Here is a 16,352-nt window from a genome sequence, read left to right on the forward strand (position 1 = left end):
TCAAAATGTTGTCAAGTCTGAGCCTGACACTAACCAACCTGTTGTAAGATGAAGGCCTGGACATCCTCTCCCTCTGGAAGAATGTCGGTCCAGTTGAGGCCAGATTCCCTCCATAAAGAACCTACAGTCCTATGGCTCTGTGGAAACACAACAAGACAAAAGTTAAACCTCTCCCCTCACACACATCTTCTTGCATTTTCAACATTTTGAAGGCGAGGATAAGGAGCATAGATACTTACACAGATATATTATTCATTAGTCCCTAATCTTCATTGATTAAATGTTACTGAGGTCATGAGAACAGATAAAAAACAAACAAACAAAAAAAGTAAAAATAATCATAAAAAACAACAATATAACATCTAAGCATTGCTTACCATGTGTTTGCATAGTAAGTGCAGTATTTCAGATATAAGGATCCCAGCTCTTCCCACAGGAAGCAAGGGTTTGCTTAATTCACTGCAAACAGAGACGAAAGAAATTGAAGTATACATGTTTTTCCCCCTGTCACACACAGCTTTGTTTACAGCAAATGTGCAATCAGACCAATTATTTAAACACATGTGCAGATGTAACCCTCATGTTTTTGTTTTTTTATGTCTGATGGAAGGTAATCTGAGACTAAAGTGTAGATAAATTGGTGGCAGAGGTGAATTTATTTCTGAACAAATGTAGCAAATCTTTCATTTTCAGTTATTTGTACCTAAAGAGCTCTTTCATAGAGAAGCCCCCCTCCTTCAACACAGGGCTGAGCAGCTCAGCCAGGTACAGCCAGATGTGAGGAATGTCGATGGCCATGTCGTCCGCTTGCTCCAGCGTGTCTGCAAACCTGAGAAAACAAAGACAAAGAGAAGACCAAGCAGTGATTAGATGTGACAGTGCTTCAAACTTTATTTCCACTTTAATAAACAATGTTAAAAATACTGCAATGTGCTTTTTAAAGGATATACTTTCACTTTAATGTGTATTTCCATTGCAAGATTGGTCCAAAATTTCAGTGCCAAATAAATCAAATAATAAAAAATGGGTAAGAAGAAAGTAAATAGAAGAGTTCTAGTGATCGATTGAGTATTGGCCACTAAGCAAGTGAACTGACCCTTTGTAGAACTGGGCCTTGGGCACGGTTCCCTGCTGCACCAGCTGGAAGAAGAGCTGGCCCATGTGGTCCCGTGTGATCTGACTGCGCTCTAGGGTCGACTCCACCCCAACGCGCACAAAGATGTGAAGCTGGGAGCCCAAGTCAAGCTCGTCCACACACTGGATAGCCTCCTGCAGAAAATGAAGATATATTGTCAAAACTGATTCAGCTGGAAATTACTGAAAATTTTAAATACTGAAATTTTCCATTCTAGCAATTATAAATCATTAAAATATCAAACACGGTTCATTATCTTACCCTGCTGGTGGATTTAAACTCACACAAATCTTGGTTAAAGCTTACAACATATCTTAAAGGGGTATGAAAAATACAAAATGCATGCTTGCCTTAAAGAAAATAACTTATTTAATCATGAATGAATCTTCTGGAAAGATCACTGTTAATATTCATGTAAAGCAGAAGCTTGCTGATGCGTATTAGAAGTTGTGCACCGTAAACTTCACCTACTGCTCGTGAATGTCATACCTTGTAATCATTTATGTGTAGAAATTCGTCAATAATAGACTTGGACTTCCTCTCGATCCCCTCCTCAGACAGGGCTGGTCTGTCTGGGGTCTGGACCACTGGCTCAGGTTTCACTGTAAACATATAAACACAAGTCCCAACTTTGCCTTTTGGTGGAAAGAACCGATGGCTGCTCTAAAAAGTAAGTTCAACACACCCCACAAATCTTCTTCTTATCTGGATTGAGTTACATAAACACTGACAATCAGGATAAACAGTCACACGAAGGTGGTTGGCAAATAGACAATTATACTCAGGGATTTCTAAACCTAAGCACCATATAGCAGTATAGTGTTAAAAAGTGCAGAATGAATATCTGTGTGTGCTTATAGTGTTTGAAGTTTTCATTCGAATTGAAAAAGTGCTTTATAAATAAAATCTATTTAAAGCCAGGAAGGAAAGCTGGCTGTGCAAGTTAATAGACTCATTACTACTGACTGATCATTAAACCACAGGAAAATCTGACTACATTAGCCTACAACACCGTAAAGCACATCAAGAGGTGTTAGATGACCTTAGAAATATTGAAGTAAATAATTCAAACTGGTAAGTAGGTTTACTACTTTTATATAAAGTCAACAAGCAAGTATATGGTAATACAACCCTAAAAATGTAAACAGGTTTCTTTTAATACAAAACTACAAATTTTCTATAAAATGCACCAAATCAGGTGTTCCTGAGAATTTAAATTTCCTACCAATGCTCATTTAAAAAGACCTCAGACTCTCTCACTATCTGAGTATCAATGTCCAGGAATGATAGGTATTTGATTGATGGAGCTTTTGTACATGAAATGTACCCTGGTAAGAAGTGGGCTACCTTGTTAACACCAAAAACTCAGGGTTTCGCTTGTTTTCACCTGAAAACTGAATGAAATATGTAAACTGCAGAGGCTGAGCAGTGTTCTCACCAGGCTCCCTGACTCTACTGCGCTCCATCTCCGTTTTGTCCTCCGTGACACTCGGTCTCCGGGGCTCGGCTCCCTCTCGCTCACGGTCTCTTCGCGGCTCCTCTGGGTTCGGACTTTCCAGCAGCTCTTTAGAACTTCCTCCCCTGATGAACGGTCCGGGCCGTGCTGATGGCGCTGCAGAGATTAGTGGCTTGTCACTGCGCTCTCTGCCTGTACTGGCACGACTTTTTGTGAAGGGGGGAGGAAAAAAAAATCAAGTCAAACATGATGTTGCTCAATAAAAGGATATTCGAGAAATCAGCAGACAATCAGGAGGAACAAATAAGAGCTGGAGTTGTTTTTTACCTTCCTAGAGTTCTCCTGGAGTCATATTCTGGGTTCTGGGGAGGTGTAGTGGAGGGCTGAGGTGAGAGTGTCGGCTGCAGTGCAGAGTAACGGTTCAGGCCAGTTGTCCGTGACAGGTCTGTAACAGGAAGAAGAAAAATTCAATTCAATTCAATTCAATTTTATTTATATAGCGCCAAATCACAACATAAGTCGCCTCAAGGCGCTTCATAGATACAGAGAAAAAAACCCAACAATCATATGACCCCCTATGAGCAAGCACTTTGGCAACAGTAGGAAGGAAAAACTCCCTTTTAACAGGAAGAAACCTCCGGAGGAGTGATCACATTTGGTGTTATTAAATCTCAGTTCTATGTATTCCCTACAGCAAAGAAAGACACGGCTCAAAGTGGTCTAACTTACAAAATGATCTTTAATTTTACATATTCCGGAATATGGAGACCCGAACACACTAGCTCAGGTCTGAAGCACAAACAGGAAGCCTAGTTATTCATATAGATGTCACACAAACTTTAAGTTTCGATCAAACACTCTGCTTAGTTTCACTTTCTGCCTGCAGTTACCATGCTCTGCAAAAACATGCAGTTTCCTGTCAGCCTGCGACCTAGTCTCAAAGCTGGCCCTCTCTTATACATAATACAATATAGTCAACAAAATAAGCATTAAAATATATATTTAAATCCCAACAGTGTCAAATCAGCCAGAGTGCTGATTCGACTCAGTCACTATGCAGCATAATCTGTCCATAGCAGCTTTAAAAGTCCAGCCAACCCCCAAACGTATGGATGCCACAATCCACTTCGGCCCTGAAAAGCTTCTGTCACCCACCTATACTTATCATTTCATGGTTTTCATCTGCAGGTCCCACTCTTGTAAACTCCAGAGAGCCTGAGAATTACTGCTCCATTACTCAGCAACTAATGAGCAGACCATTAACTTTAACTACCCAACAACCAAAAGAAATAAAACAGCAGTGGATCAAAAGCTATTCAGATACATAAAGGATATGACAAAATGTAAAATCAAATCAAAGCTTTCTTTTATTAGCTTTGAATACTTTTGATTGCAAGTAATTCATAATAAAACATTTATGTTTTTTTTTTTGTGTCCCGTTTGGATCTTTAGCCATCAGAATTGTTGTCTTAAGGCCAAGAAAGATGCCAAGCGGATTTATTTTACCAAGTGGATCATCATGGCCTTGCCATATTGGTCCATTTGATTGACCTTTATTATAATTATGAATTTATTTTATTTTCAGTTGCTACAAACGGGACAGGACAGGGAGAAAGAATGAAAGAAAGAGAGGGAGAGAAAGAAAACCAAAGGGGAGAAGAGACGGTGAGAAGGGGGGGAAGAAAAAAAAACAAAAAACAAAAAAAAACACCTGGGTCACCTGTATGGAGAAAAAAAACAGAAGAGAAAGCAAACAACAAAGAGCAACATAGTAAAAAAAACAAAACGGCACCATCACAATAAACTAGCTAGCAGTAGATATCAGTAGATACTAAATAATAAACGATATTGTGCAGCACGCAAGATAGACAGTGCACAGTGTGCTTTGAGGCAGCAGCCAAGAAAGCTGTAGTCCGCGTCTGTGAATACCCATGTGTACACCTGTGTGCATACCTGTGTGGATCAGCATGCTTGCATTCCAAAGGTTTCTCCATGTAACGATCTGCTAGGGAGTGTGGGGAGCCACAGCCCCGTCCTCCAGGGTATGAAGCAGGTATGGAGGAGATCAAAACTCCAGACATCCAGAGGCCCCCAGAACACAAGAAACCATGGAAGACCAACAGAGGGGCAGCCGCGCCACTGTCCCAGTAAGAGCTGAGGAGAGTCCCAGATGAGGGCTCACTCAGCAGCCGCGGAGCAGAAGCCAGGGGGAGTTGCAGTGACGCGCCCGTGAGCTCCGCCGGCAGCCAGCTGTGCCTGAGTGACCGAGCCCCAGGCCGAGAGGCCGGGGGCACCCCACCTCCGAAGTGGCCCGAGCGAGCCCCAGGCTCCAGGCCCCGATAAGCGGCCGTCAAGGAGTGAGCCGGTGTGTACCCGGACGCCCACCCCTACACACAAAGAACCACCAACGCACCGACACCTGAGGGAGTCCGCCACTGGCAGGGGAAGTGGTGGTAGGTGGAGATAGGCCTCCAAACCTTGGAGGGCATAAGATGTCCCCAGAGAGGTGGCGTCTGATACCCAACCTGACATATAGACACAGACATACAGGCACACACAGATACAAACATCCATTCCCTCATGCTCTCATATGCACTCACTCCACACTCAACCAACGTGGAGACAGACATAAAGAGACGCTGTACAACGATCACACTCCCCAAGCGTACTCTACGAACTGGGTCTAGGTACCCTTACCCCTGGAGGGGGGAACTGCACCCAGACCCAGGTAGTGTTACCCTTTTCCCTGCGGTGGGGAGAGGCAGACCGCCCCGACTCCGCAGCAGCAGGGAGGCCCCACACTCCAGACCGCAGTCGGACGGCCAACTCCTCCACCTAGCCCTCCCGCTCCAGCAGGCCGCAGAGAATGGGGGTGAGAGGAGACTCCAAACCTCCCTCCACCCGCTCATTGTAGTGTTGATGCATGTGTGTTCTAAGGTGCAATTAAAACCCAGGAGGGCATGGAGCTACCTGCTAGAGAGCAGCAGGTAAGCGCATAGTCCCTCCTGCTAGCCCTCAATGTCTACGTGTATTTAAAATTGAGAGGTGGGCAACGACGCCAGGGGTGAGGTGTACACCCTGATGGTAATTTGGATGTGTATCGTGCCCACCCCCAAGATCCTATATGTATGTGTAATGAGAGTGTGAGTAATGTGAATGTCTAAGTTGTGGGATAAAATTGAGGCAGAGGCAGCCAGAAGGGGACAGGGGGGGGGGGGATGGGGGGGTAGCCTCCTCTGCACCCTGGTGACATACCCCTACTCCAAGGCCCTGCATGTGTGGGTGGTTGTGGTGGAGCGGGAGGGGGGAGGCAGCTGGAGATGGGGAGGGAAGGAAGGGAAGGGCAGGTGACCCCTCCCTGGGGCCTGCTCCCCCGCTGACCCCAGTAGGCACCCCCATACTCCGCGACCCGCCAGGGAAAGGGGGCCCAGGCCCATCCAGACCGGGGCCCAGTGCAGCAGCGCCTCCCGGCCCCAGTGCAGCAGCGCCTCCCGGCCCCACAGAGCTCGGGACAGTCCACCCAACCCCACCACAGAGAAAACTGCACCCACCCCACCATCCACTCTTCTTCCAGACTACATAAGACAATAGACGCCCAGGCTGAGATCTTCCTCCACCTCTCCTGTATCTCCCCCTCCTGCAGAGAGTTCCTGAGGAGAGGAAAGCTCCTGCAAGGTGTGACAATCTCCCCCACCAGTTGAAGAGCCCCCCAGGTGGCTCGACGCACCGGCGGCACCCTGCGCCAGGGATGGGCCCCCATGCACCCACCCGCCCACAACCCTGGCAACACACAAACCAGGACCCAAGGCCCCGAGGCCCGGCCAGGGCCCCAGCCCAGAGACGGCGCGCCCCCAGAACCTCACGCCCATCCCGGACCCACCCAGGGGCAGCCAGGCTACCAGGTCAGTAACCCACGTCCGTCAGCACAGACCCTCCCCTAGCCCCGCTGCACGCAGCCGCGAGGAAACAGTCACCTGAGAGCCAACAGAGCCCCCAACCGGACATGACCGCTACCCCGGGTTGAGCCCCCCAAGGAAGATGCCTCCGGGGAACCCCCCGACGCCCTAAGCTTGTCCCTACCCCCACACCAATCACAACAGTGAAGGTGGGACCAAACTATGACCCCCCACTAGGTGATGGAGCTGATCAAAGGAGCCCAGAGCAATTGATCTGATGTGGTGGCAGAGGCTGTATCAAGACTAATGTAATCTAATAGATAATTTCTATATTGGTTAGAATTAAGATTATTTTTATTTTTCCAGTTCATGAGGACTGTTTTCTTGGCTATGCATAGGGCAGTGAAAAACATATGGGCGATATTCTTTTCTGAAGTGACATTATCTAAGCTGCCCAACAAACACACTAAGGGGGAGGTTGGAATGTTACATTTCAGACACTTTGATAAGTCTTCACATATCTCGCGCCAAAACTTCTGAACTGGTGGACAGAACCAAAGAGCGTGAATGTAATTGTCTGGTGTATTGCCTTGACAGTGTGAGCAGTTGTTGGAAGATGTAAAGCCCATCTTGAACATCCGATGACCTGTATAGTGCACTCTATGTAGTATTTTGTATTGTATTAATTGCAGACTGGGATTTTTAATCAATTTAAAGGTTTTTAAGCATACCTGAGACCAGAAGTTTTGGTCTAAGCTGACTGATAAATCTGCTTCCCACTTTGCAATAGGAAGGGATATTGATTCATCTAATTTAGAAAGTGTTCTGTATATTTTAGATAATAATTTGGGGGATTTAAGAGTAAGGAAATGTGCCGCACTTGGTGGTGTTTGTAATTCAACTTGACTGAGGTTAAATTTCTTTTTTACTATGGATTTAATTTGTTGATATTCTAAAAATCTTTTCTTGTTGATCCCATATTGTGCAACTAGTCTGTCAAATGGAATAAATTCTGTTCCCTCTAATATATGTTCTAAGTATTTAATTCCTTTACAACTCCATTCTGGGAAATTAATCATATTATTGTTTTGTAATATGTCAGGGTTATTCCAGATAGGTGTACGTTTGCATGGGATTAATGAAGACTCCGTTATTTTTAGAAACTCCCACCATGCTGTCAGAGAAAAGCTGATGTTGATACTTTTAAAGCATTCATGTCTTTTGATGTTTGAGCTAATAAATAGTAGGTCTGAAATCTCTAGATCCTTGCATAGTGCCTGTTCAACATCTAGCCAGGGCTCATCTAAGAAGGTATGTTTTGACCATTCTGAGATGAACTGAAGCCTGTTGGCTAAGAAGTATTGGTGAAAATTAGGCAGATCATTTATGGTTATTTGAAAGACCTTTCCAGGTCAAACAGCAACACCTTCCCAATTTACCAGGGGGAAAAAGCAACACATTGGGAATCACAGCTACACAGTTTTTCCTGCATACAGGAATGTTTGGCACTCCCCAAAGAGGTTTTATACAAAGAGGATAATACTGTCACTAAATCTAAACTAAACTAAAACTAGGCATTGCTACAGATGGTTACTGAGACATCTGTGTGAAAGTGAACCGATCATGCTGATGCACACTGTCACCCACCAAAGGCCTTGAACTCACAAGCTGAACTTTTTTTAAATATAAATCTCAATTTATGGAGAGAAGTGTTTATGCCTGCAAAGCAATGCTGCTCCTAAGGTTGAATTATTTTGAACTAAAAGTGCTGCGAGTGCATTGCACTGGGGGAGTTTTTGCCCTGAGGACTTTGAGCGCTGTCAACGCCGAGCTTCACAGGATTTGTATAGAAAATTGATGCTTCCTGTGGAGACGGAGCCTAACAGCCACAGGTCAGAGCGTGGAGAGTGTGGAAGAAAGCAGTCTTTGTTTTCAAAAATTTCACACAGTACCTGCTCTTCATGCATCCTGATGCTTTTACTGTGACACATCTGAGCCAGCTGCAGCTACAATCTCACCATCAGACCTGATTTTCGACATTTTTGGGGGGCCAGTCACAAGGCACTGAAGATGTATTTCTTATCATTTCTAATGTTATTCCATCGAGTCTCACTGACAGCCATTTATTGTATTTGAAAGATGTTTGTAAATTGCCAAAACTGACTTAGTGTCAATAAATCAGCAGCTGAAAGCTGAGCGATGCTCCCAACTTTGCCATTTTGGTGTTTTAGTACAACTAATGAGCCTCTGAGACTCGAGATGAAAAGACTGTTATGACGACCACAGTTTGTACAGTGTGCTCGGTTCTGTTTTTCCAAGTTTTGCTAATGATGTTATAGCTTGTTGTGGCATCTTACCTGAGTCGCTGGCTTTGGCTCCTCCGCTGCTGCCCTTCACCCACGTGACTTGAGCCCGTGGGCCGAGCTGGATCTTCTCATCCATCTGAGGCTGCGGGAACACAATAATTCAGAAAAAAAGCTTCACAATCTCTGCCTTTAAGCTGGAGAGGAGCAGTATTTTAAAAGGACAAGGAAGACTGACAGGTATAAGGCCAAAGGAAAAATGTAACGTGAGTGTCAAGTGAGTATCCAGTTAAATGGGGCTGTAAATGACGATAGCACCTAAAATGCTGCCTCTATACCAGACAGCTTCTGGGATATTTGGTTCTCTCTTATAGACTAACAGTTAAAACTGCCAGAGTGCTTCCAGCAGAGGGCGCTCCAAAAATGAACTAACTTCTTTTACCCAGCAATAGTTATAGTTCCATCAGGATGTCAGTATATGCATAACTGAGCATGTAGAGTTATGTAGATGGGAACAGAGGACATTGATGTACTCGGCCCAGTTATGATTATCCTTAAGAGTCATCTTGAGTCTGCGTAAACAGTTATCTTCTGTGTGCAAAAAAAAAAAACACCAGCCAGCTGAAAAGGGGCTTTAACATGAGATGAAAAAAACAAACACATGTTGAATGGAAAACAAACTTGTCACAACATGAAAACCATCCCACAATTTGTTTATATTACAATGCAGAATTGAGAAAGTTCAGCCAAGTCTGAGAATCTGAGAGAACAAAGCAGCCGCACATTACCCACACACCATCAGACCCAATACACAACATGCTGCAACAAAACACTGTCTGTGACAGGTTTCTAATTAGAGCTCATTTCTGATACTTCCATCATCACTGGTGCCTCCTGAATTGACGGATTCACTAACTCACGGGTTTTCAAACCTTTTCTAGCATGCCCTTTTTTTGAAGCCAAATTTTTTTAAACCCATACCCTGCAATTTTGTTTAAAAACTATTAACAAGAATCCAAATTTAATTTTAGTGAGAAACAAAAAGTCTGTACAACAATCTCGTCTATCCTGCCCTACAAAATTACATTATTTTATCTTAGTTTTCCCACGGTGCTCCAAACTCCTCAGTCTGAGAACAAGTGATTTTGCTAACTGTGAGGAGAAGAACTAATCAACATAATGATGATTTTTCTTTAAAAAAAAAAACCTGTTTAGACAGTCTGCTATTTTTAGATCTCACTCTGGAAGTTCTGACCACTTGTTCTGGGTGCTCAAACCTGTGCCGAGAGCAAACATCAATTCTGTTTCAAACTGACCCCAATTTCATGTGAGGGACAGTCATCACTGGTGCTGGCCGCTACATCTCCAGTTATGATTGAACAGTTTTCATTTGATGAGTTCAGGCCAAAGTCATGGTCTCAGGTGAGGAGTGAGACCTGGTGCATGTTCATTTTTAAGAAGAAAAAAAAAGAAACATTCATCGTGTTGTTCACTTTGAATTTGTCCCTCGGGGTGAGACTGTCAGCCAGGAGTTCTAATGTAATGTCCTGAGTGATCTGAGGGGGAGCATTCACAGGAAACAATATGAACTCGATTGTCATTGTATTGGCTAAAAGTGCAAAGAAAACGGATGGATTTTCATGCCCACATCAACAAAATCTTTGCTCACCGGCCAGAGGTGCCTTCCTGCAACACTGCCCACATGCCGAATATGTAAATTCAGTTGAAAGATCATTGTTTTGACATCACAGAGTTTACTAGTCACATAGTGAATTTTGCTGTGTGGGGGGTAAAAAAAACAAACCCCACTATTTGTACGTAAAAACTCCAAGGACTCTATTTCAACGCCACTAGAAATACTTAAATAAATTAAAAATTAAAAAAAAAACCCCAGCAATGGCAGGATGTTGGTCAGGTGACAGACAGATTTTGGAGCATGTGGAAAACCAGGTGGATTGCTGGCTGTGCAGAGCAATAGCTGAACTGAACAGAGAGTCCAGAGTGCAGAGCACTAATCTGAGCAAATAAAAGGTGAAATTGAGAGCAGAGCAGCCAAATTGAATATGTTTCTGTTGTGAGAAATAGAAGAGCTTCAGACTGAGGCCGTGCAATGTGCACAGAGGAGGAGAAAAAGGAGAAAAAGGCTGATCTGTTCACTTGAGCAAAACTCATTTTAACTTTCCAATTAGTTTCTTCTTCTTCTACCATAATTAAATATACATATATATTTATGTTATTAGTTTTGTCATTGTACTTGTTAATAGAATAATAAAACATTTAAAAATCTTTTTGTGTCAGCAGAGAGTTTGGAATTTGAGTATCCTGACAATCCTACAGGTTGAGATGTATCATGATGTTGCAGGCAGTTTCTCTGTAGGAGTTTCTCTTCCAGTAGAAAAAGGGCACTTACAGCATATTGAACATTTCTAAGATTTATTAAAGGTTTTTCTTGTCTTTCCAGCTGGTGGCGCTCTAACTAATGGCTGAAGCTCATCTCAGGCTACGACCAGCATGGGCAGCATGTCTCACCTTGGAGATCTTTGGGATCTTGTTGGGGTCGATGGTCCTGCTGTTCTTCGTCATAGGCACAGTGTTCCAGGTCTCTTCTCTCTGCCCACGCTGATCTCTTTGATCTCGTGGATCTAAGGGGCATAAAGCAGGAAAAATATAGTTCCGTGGGAATTCAGCGACAATTCTGAACATTTTTCATCATTTCAGACACGCATTAAACACATGACGAAATATTATAGGTCATCTGACAGATGGGAGGGGGTAGGGGGGCTTCCTTTCTGCTGCTGGGCACAATAGCATCTCTGCGGGCTATAGGAACAGGAAGTCTGCCTGTATACTTGCAGGCTTCCTGAGTCACTGTAGCTGTGCCGATATGACTCTAAGCCTTAAAGAGGATTTAGACTGCAGGCCTGACCTGACCGCCTCTTGCTGTCCTTGGAGAGCAGCTGCTGGTGCACTTTTCTCTGCTCTTCCTGCTCTTCAATCTTAGCCTCTTTGTGGATCTGCTCAATTGTTTTCGGGCCCTGGTCAGCTCTCCTGGAAACCCAGTTGTGCTGGAAAAGAGAGAAAAAAAACACCAGATTCATAAAATACACCGAACAGTGTCAGTCAGATATAAACCAACTGAAACAACAACCAGAGCAAATTACTGTATTTCCCTTGTTTTATCATGATACACAGATCAGATCACATATGAGAAGCTGTCAGTCACAAAAGAAAATCACTAATAATTTAATGAGTGACCACACCTGACAGAAGATGTGTTAACAAGGTTTTCAACTTGCGACAGCCCATCATTTGTTATTAATATCTATGTGCGTGTCTATGACGCTGAGGATGAAGGTTTTTGTTTTTAAACAAAGTACCTTCTTGCTCATTTCAATTTCAAATTTGACAGGAACGTAGCACAGCAGGGATTTGAATTTTTCCTCCTTTTCGTATGAGATGCTGACGCTGATGCAAACAACTTGTGTCAGGCTAGAGTTAAGGAGCAATCTCAGCTTAATCAATGCAGATGCATCTACAGGAAAAACACAATATCAACCTTAACAGCGACACCACAGATGAGGTTTGATATATGTATGAAGCTGAACTGACAATTCTGTCTCATTTTCATTAGGCTTTTAAACTCAGGCTACAACAGCTAAACACAAACACAAAAACCCATAAAAGCACCCGTCACTGAGATGCTGGTTCGGTCCAGAGACAGCAGCAAATAACAAGGGGAAAAATAAACCGCATCCCCAAGCTTTACAGGTGGATTTATTACTTGTGAACCTCTTCTTATTTTTACTATGAAGATGTTTTCCAATCAACAACTTCCAATTTCTAAACTAGACATGTTTATAGGTTTTTGACGTCTATGTAATTAAACATCTCAATCTAATCAGTTTATAAAATAAATAAAGCAGTCGATGCACGCAGCTTCTGTACAAGTGTTAAGGATATGTTTTTTAAAAACTGTGTTGCACCTTGTTAGCAAGTCAGTATCACTGGGAATGGTTTATACCCCACTTCCTGTTAACTGATTTGGTAACTGACACTCACATCAGACATAAATTTCTTCAGAGGTTATTGCAAACAGTGATAAAATAATAACTGGGCATAGTGGCATAGTAAGTGGTGCTATATCTACAAAATTGAATGGAATATACACAGTAGTATTTATTGTAGCGTCTAATGTTTTTGTGCACTGCAGTGAATAAACATCAATGCTTATTTAGAAGACAACAAACACCAGCAGCTTTTTACTAAAGCTTCTCTTCTAGATTTCCCACAGCTTAAGACAACCTAGATTTAAGACTTATTACAACTTTTATTTTGCCATATTCAGAATTAAATTTAAAACAAACTTAATAACAAGACTGAAGGAAAAACAAAAGCACATCAACTCCTCAGGGTTAGAGATGAAACTTGTTAGCTTTTTCGATATATTTGAGGTATTTTGTTAAAGAATTTTGTAGTAAAATTTCCCCATCTTGATTTTGCTGTTAGCCAACAATACATTTATTCTGAGCTAACTGACCACTGTATTTTAAGACTGAGATTTTAAATTGAAATAATACTTTATCAAATGCAAATGCAGACAGAATGGACATTAGCTGGATTTGAATCTGACAGTTCCAAACTCTATATGATATTTGATTGTGCAAATGTGTGAATAGCTCGTGTAATCTGATGCATTTATTGCCACTGAACATGTGACATGTGCACTGCATCTTAGACTCTCTATCCAGACTGCTTGCACACCTGTAGTGGGAACATATTTGAAGCTGACTATTTTCCGCTGTGTGCAACATGTGAGTAAAATATCCTGACCGGATTTTTCTAAAGTTTTCATCAGTTCATTCGTAAAAACAGAAGTATACAGCTAAAACGTGATCAGCACATACAAGCTTAAACAAGGTCAGGTATTTAAATACTCCAGGTTCATGTTTGTTTGAGGTTTGTTACTGTTTACTGTGTATTTTACCAGAAGGTGTAAAGATTCAATGGTGGAGTAGATATCATTTGAGCAATACTAGATCAAAACACTGATATCCCGCATGTTTCAGAGAAACATGCAGGAAAAATCAATGAAATAAACCTCCGTGGGGGGAAATGCATTATTAGTTCATCTAAACATGGGCTGGGTTCTCCACTGAAAACAATTATCAGAAATGCACACACTCACCAATCTCAGGTCTATAACGTCCTGTAGCATGAACCGTATCCGAGATGAAGTCTTCCTCTCCTTGACGATTTTCTCCATCTGATTGAAATATTGATCCATCCGGGGCTGATGAAAGAGACAGACAAGGTTCATTTGAGATACGAAGGTTAAATTTTCAATTTCTTTAATGGACAGCAGGTCTGAGTGACTCACATTATTTCATTCTACTGACTGATTGTTCAGTTTATTACGTGGAGCGGGACCTGCCTGACCAACCAACATTAAATGGGAACATTTTGGGACGCAGCAGAACAAAAACTCTAATAACCCAAGATGAATGGACTCAATTCGACGTAATAGCTCGCCATTGAACAGAAATGTTCTGGAAATAATGAGATTAAACAAGATAAAACTCATCTAAAAAGGGAACAATGGCTGATTTATGATCAAATTCTTTAGGATTTTATGGCTCTCTACATATTCCAGAAGCAAACAAAGCAGATTTAAGTGGTTACGCTGAGTTCATAAGATTTTTGTAAGGGTGCAGTCTTTGTGCCAATTGGTTAGCTCTTTGGTAACTTTTTGGGGAATTTCTGCTTCTATCTACAGTAATAGCCCAGTAGTGCAGAGCTGATAGGAAAGAGGGGAGGAAGAGCGAAGGAGCAGCAAAGGGCGACAGGTTGGACTCAAACCCGGGCTGCTGCATTTAAGCTTTATGGCATATGCTCACTGCTCAACCAGTAGGCTGAAGTGGCACTGTGGGGGCTGGTTATTGACAGCAGGAGGAAAACACTACATGTTAAAAAAAGACAAACAAAGACCCAAATATCACAACTGTGGCCTCTGTTGTCATCATTAGGTTTGTCTAACTAAGCCAATGTTCACATTTACTGAACTTTTGCTACAAATCAACTGAAACCATGTCAAATAAAACCAAGCAGCAACTTCTGGAGCTGAAACATGAAGCCAAGGCTAAAGTGCCAAAAACAAAAATTCCTCTGTGTTGTTCACTGCTGACAACCCATGTTAAAATACCCAACTTCATAGTACTAAAAACATGTTAACAACCTAGCATAAATTGGTTGAGGCCTCTATAAAGACTTTCCCCCCTATATAACAACTTTACAGATGTTGATGTTTTAAATTAGGGATGTTAAACTCGTTTTACATTGTGGGCCACATACAGCCCAGCTTGAGCTTATGTGTGCCAGACCAGTGAAACTCCCCTTTCTGTTAGTGTAAAGTTTAATTACACATTTAATCCTTGACATATCGCAACATAAGAAAAACAAGTGTGATTTTGACAGTACATCTCAGGTTTTCTTTGTGATAAAGAAATGCTGCTGCAGTAGTAAATGAAAGTCTTTATGCTTAAATATGGAAATATGGAAAATTAGAGAAAAACTTCCGGTAAGTCATTGCAGAGACTGTTCTGTAATTACAAAACAGGAACTTTTTGTTAATTCAAAGAAATGGACAAAATGGCAAAACCAAAAAATAATCATGCAATCATTCTATTTTGATGGAATCAGGCGGAAGTTTAAGACTCGTTGTTTGGGCTTCAGTTTTGTTGAGCAAAATCTTCTAATTTTAAAATCTTTCATTAAGCTGAAACACAAGCTGTCTGTGCTCGAATGTTCCACCAGCTTCCTTGATTACCTCTTCAGGCTTTGTGAACATATCAGAACAGGCATATTTCAAATACGCTTAACCTAATAATAGTTTTGCAATGGCACAGGCATCCAGCCACAGCTTCACCAGCTCCAGCATCTGTTGTTGTAATTTCAGTTTAACATAGCGAGGTTTAAATGATTTAATACACTGCAAACACCAGGTTTATTTGTCTATTTGTGACTCATAAAAACACACAACCCCCTCCCCTGCAGTGATCAATCTTTTTGGTTAAAGAGTAGGTATGATGTCAGTCTGTTGAGATTTTCCTTGGTTGACTACAGTCTAGATGTTTTCCCTGCTGGTCAGAGGACTTGTCTTTTGTAGGGTGACTGGTACATGACAAGGATCAAACCACACATCACAGTGCAGCAGAGAGCAGTATGGCCTTTAGGTCAGTTATGTCTCTCCAAGCATCTAAGGACTCTTTCTGTGACCAGCTGAGAGTCACTGATATCTACAGGAGAGCCAGTCAGACAGAACAAAGCAGAGCATCGACTGCAGAGACACTGTGGGGATATCCCCGTTTCCTCATAACCTATATAAAGAGCTTCTCTGTTGCCTCTGGAACTGAATGTAGCCAAACCGTTGAAGGATCAAATCCCAACAGAACTTCTTTTTTCTTTTTTTGTGCTGCTGTATACCAGAATCACCTCATCTCACCTCATCAGATTCACTTAACTGCTGCACAGCCAACGCTTACCTTGGTGGATATTAGCACAGGCAT

At 42.3% G+C, this 16,352-nt stretch overlaps 1 protein-coding gene across 4 annotated transcripts in view; it reads right to left on the reverse strand.

Moving 5' to 3' along the window:
- eif4g3a (eukaryotic translation initiation factor 4 gamma, 3a) overlaps window positions 1-16,352 on the reverse strand; it is a 70,615-nt gene that overhangs the window by 4,007 nt on the left and 50,256 nt on the right. For all 4 annotated transcript variants that reach the window (XM_082532161.1, XM_082532163.1, XM_082532162.1 and 1 more), the window contains exons 20-30: window positions 13,976-14,080; window positions 11,717-11,855; window positions 11,320-11,432; window positions 8,845-8,935; window positions 2,919-3,036; window positions 2,574-2,797; window positions 1,625-1,737; window positions 1,097-1,269; window positions 704-829; window positions 378-459; window positions 39-137 (exon numbers count right to left, since the gene is read on the reverse strand). In XM_082532161.1, the coding sequence (XP_082388287.1) occupies window positions 39-137; window positions 378-459; window positions 704-829; window positions 1,097-1,269; window positions 1,625-1,737; window positions 2,574-2,797; window positions 2,919-3,036; window positions 8,845-8,935; window positions 11,320-11,432; window positions 11,717-11,855; window positions 13,976-14,080 (1,383 nt within the window). The remainder of the gene's footprint in view (window positions 1-38; window positions 138-377; window positions 460-703; window positions 830-1,096; window positions 1,270-1,624; window positions 1,738-2,573; window positions 2,798-2,918; window positions 3,037-8,844; window positions 8,936-11,319; window positions 11,433-11,716; window positions 11,856-13,975; window positions 14,081-16,352) is intronic.

Source organism: Aulonocara stuartgranti (genome assembly GCF_965226115.1).
Source record: "Aulonocara stuartgranti genome assembly, chromosome: 5".
NCBI lineage: Eukaryota > Metazoa > Chordata > Actinopteri > Cichliformes > Cichlidae > Aulonocara > Aulonocara stuartgranti.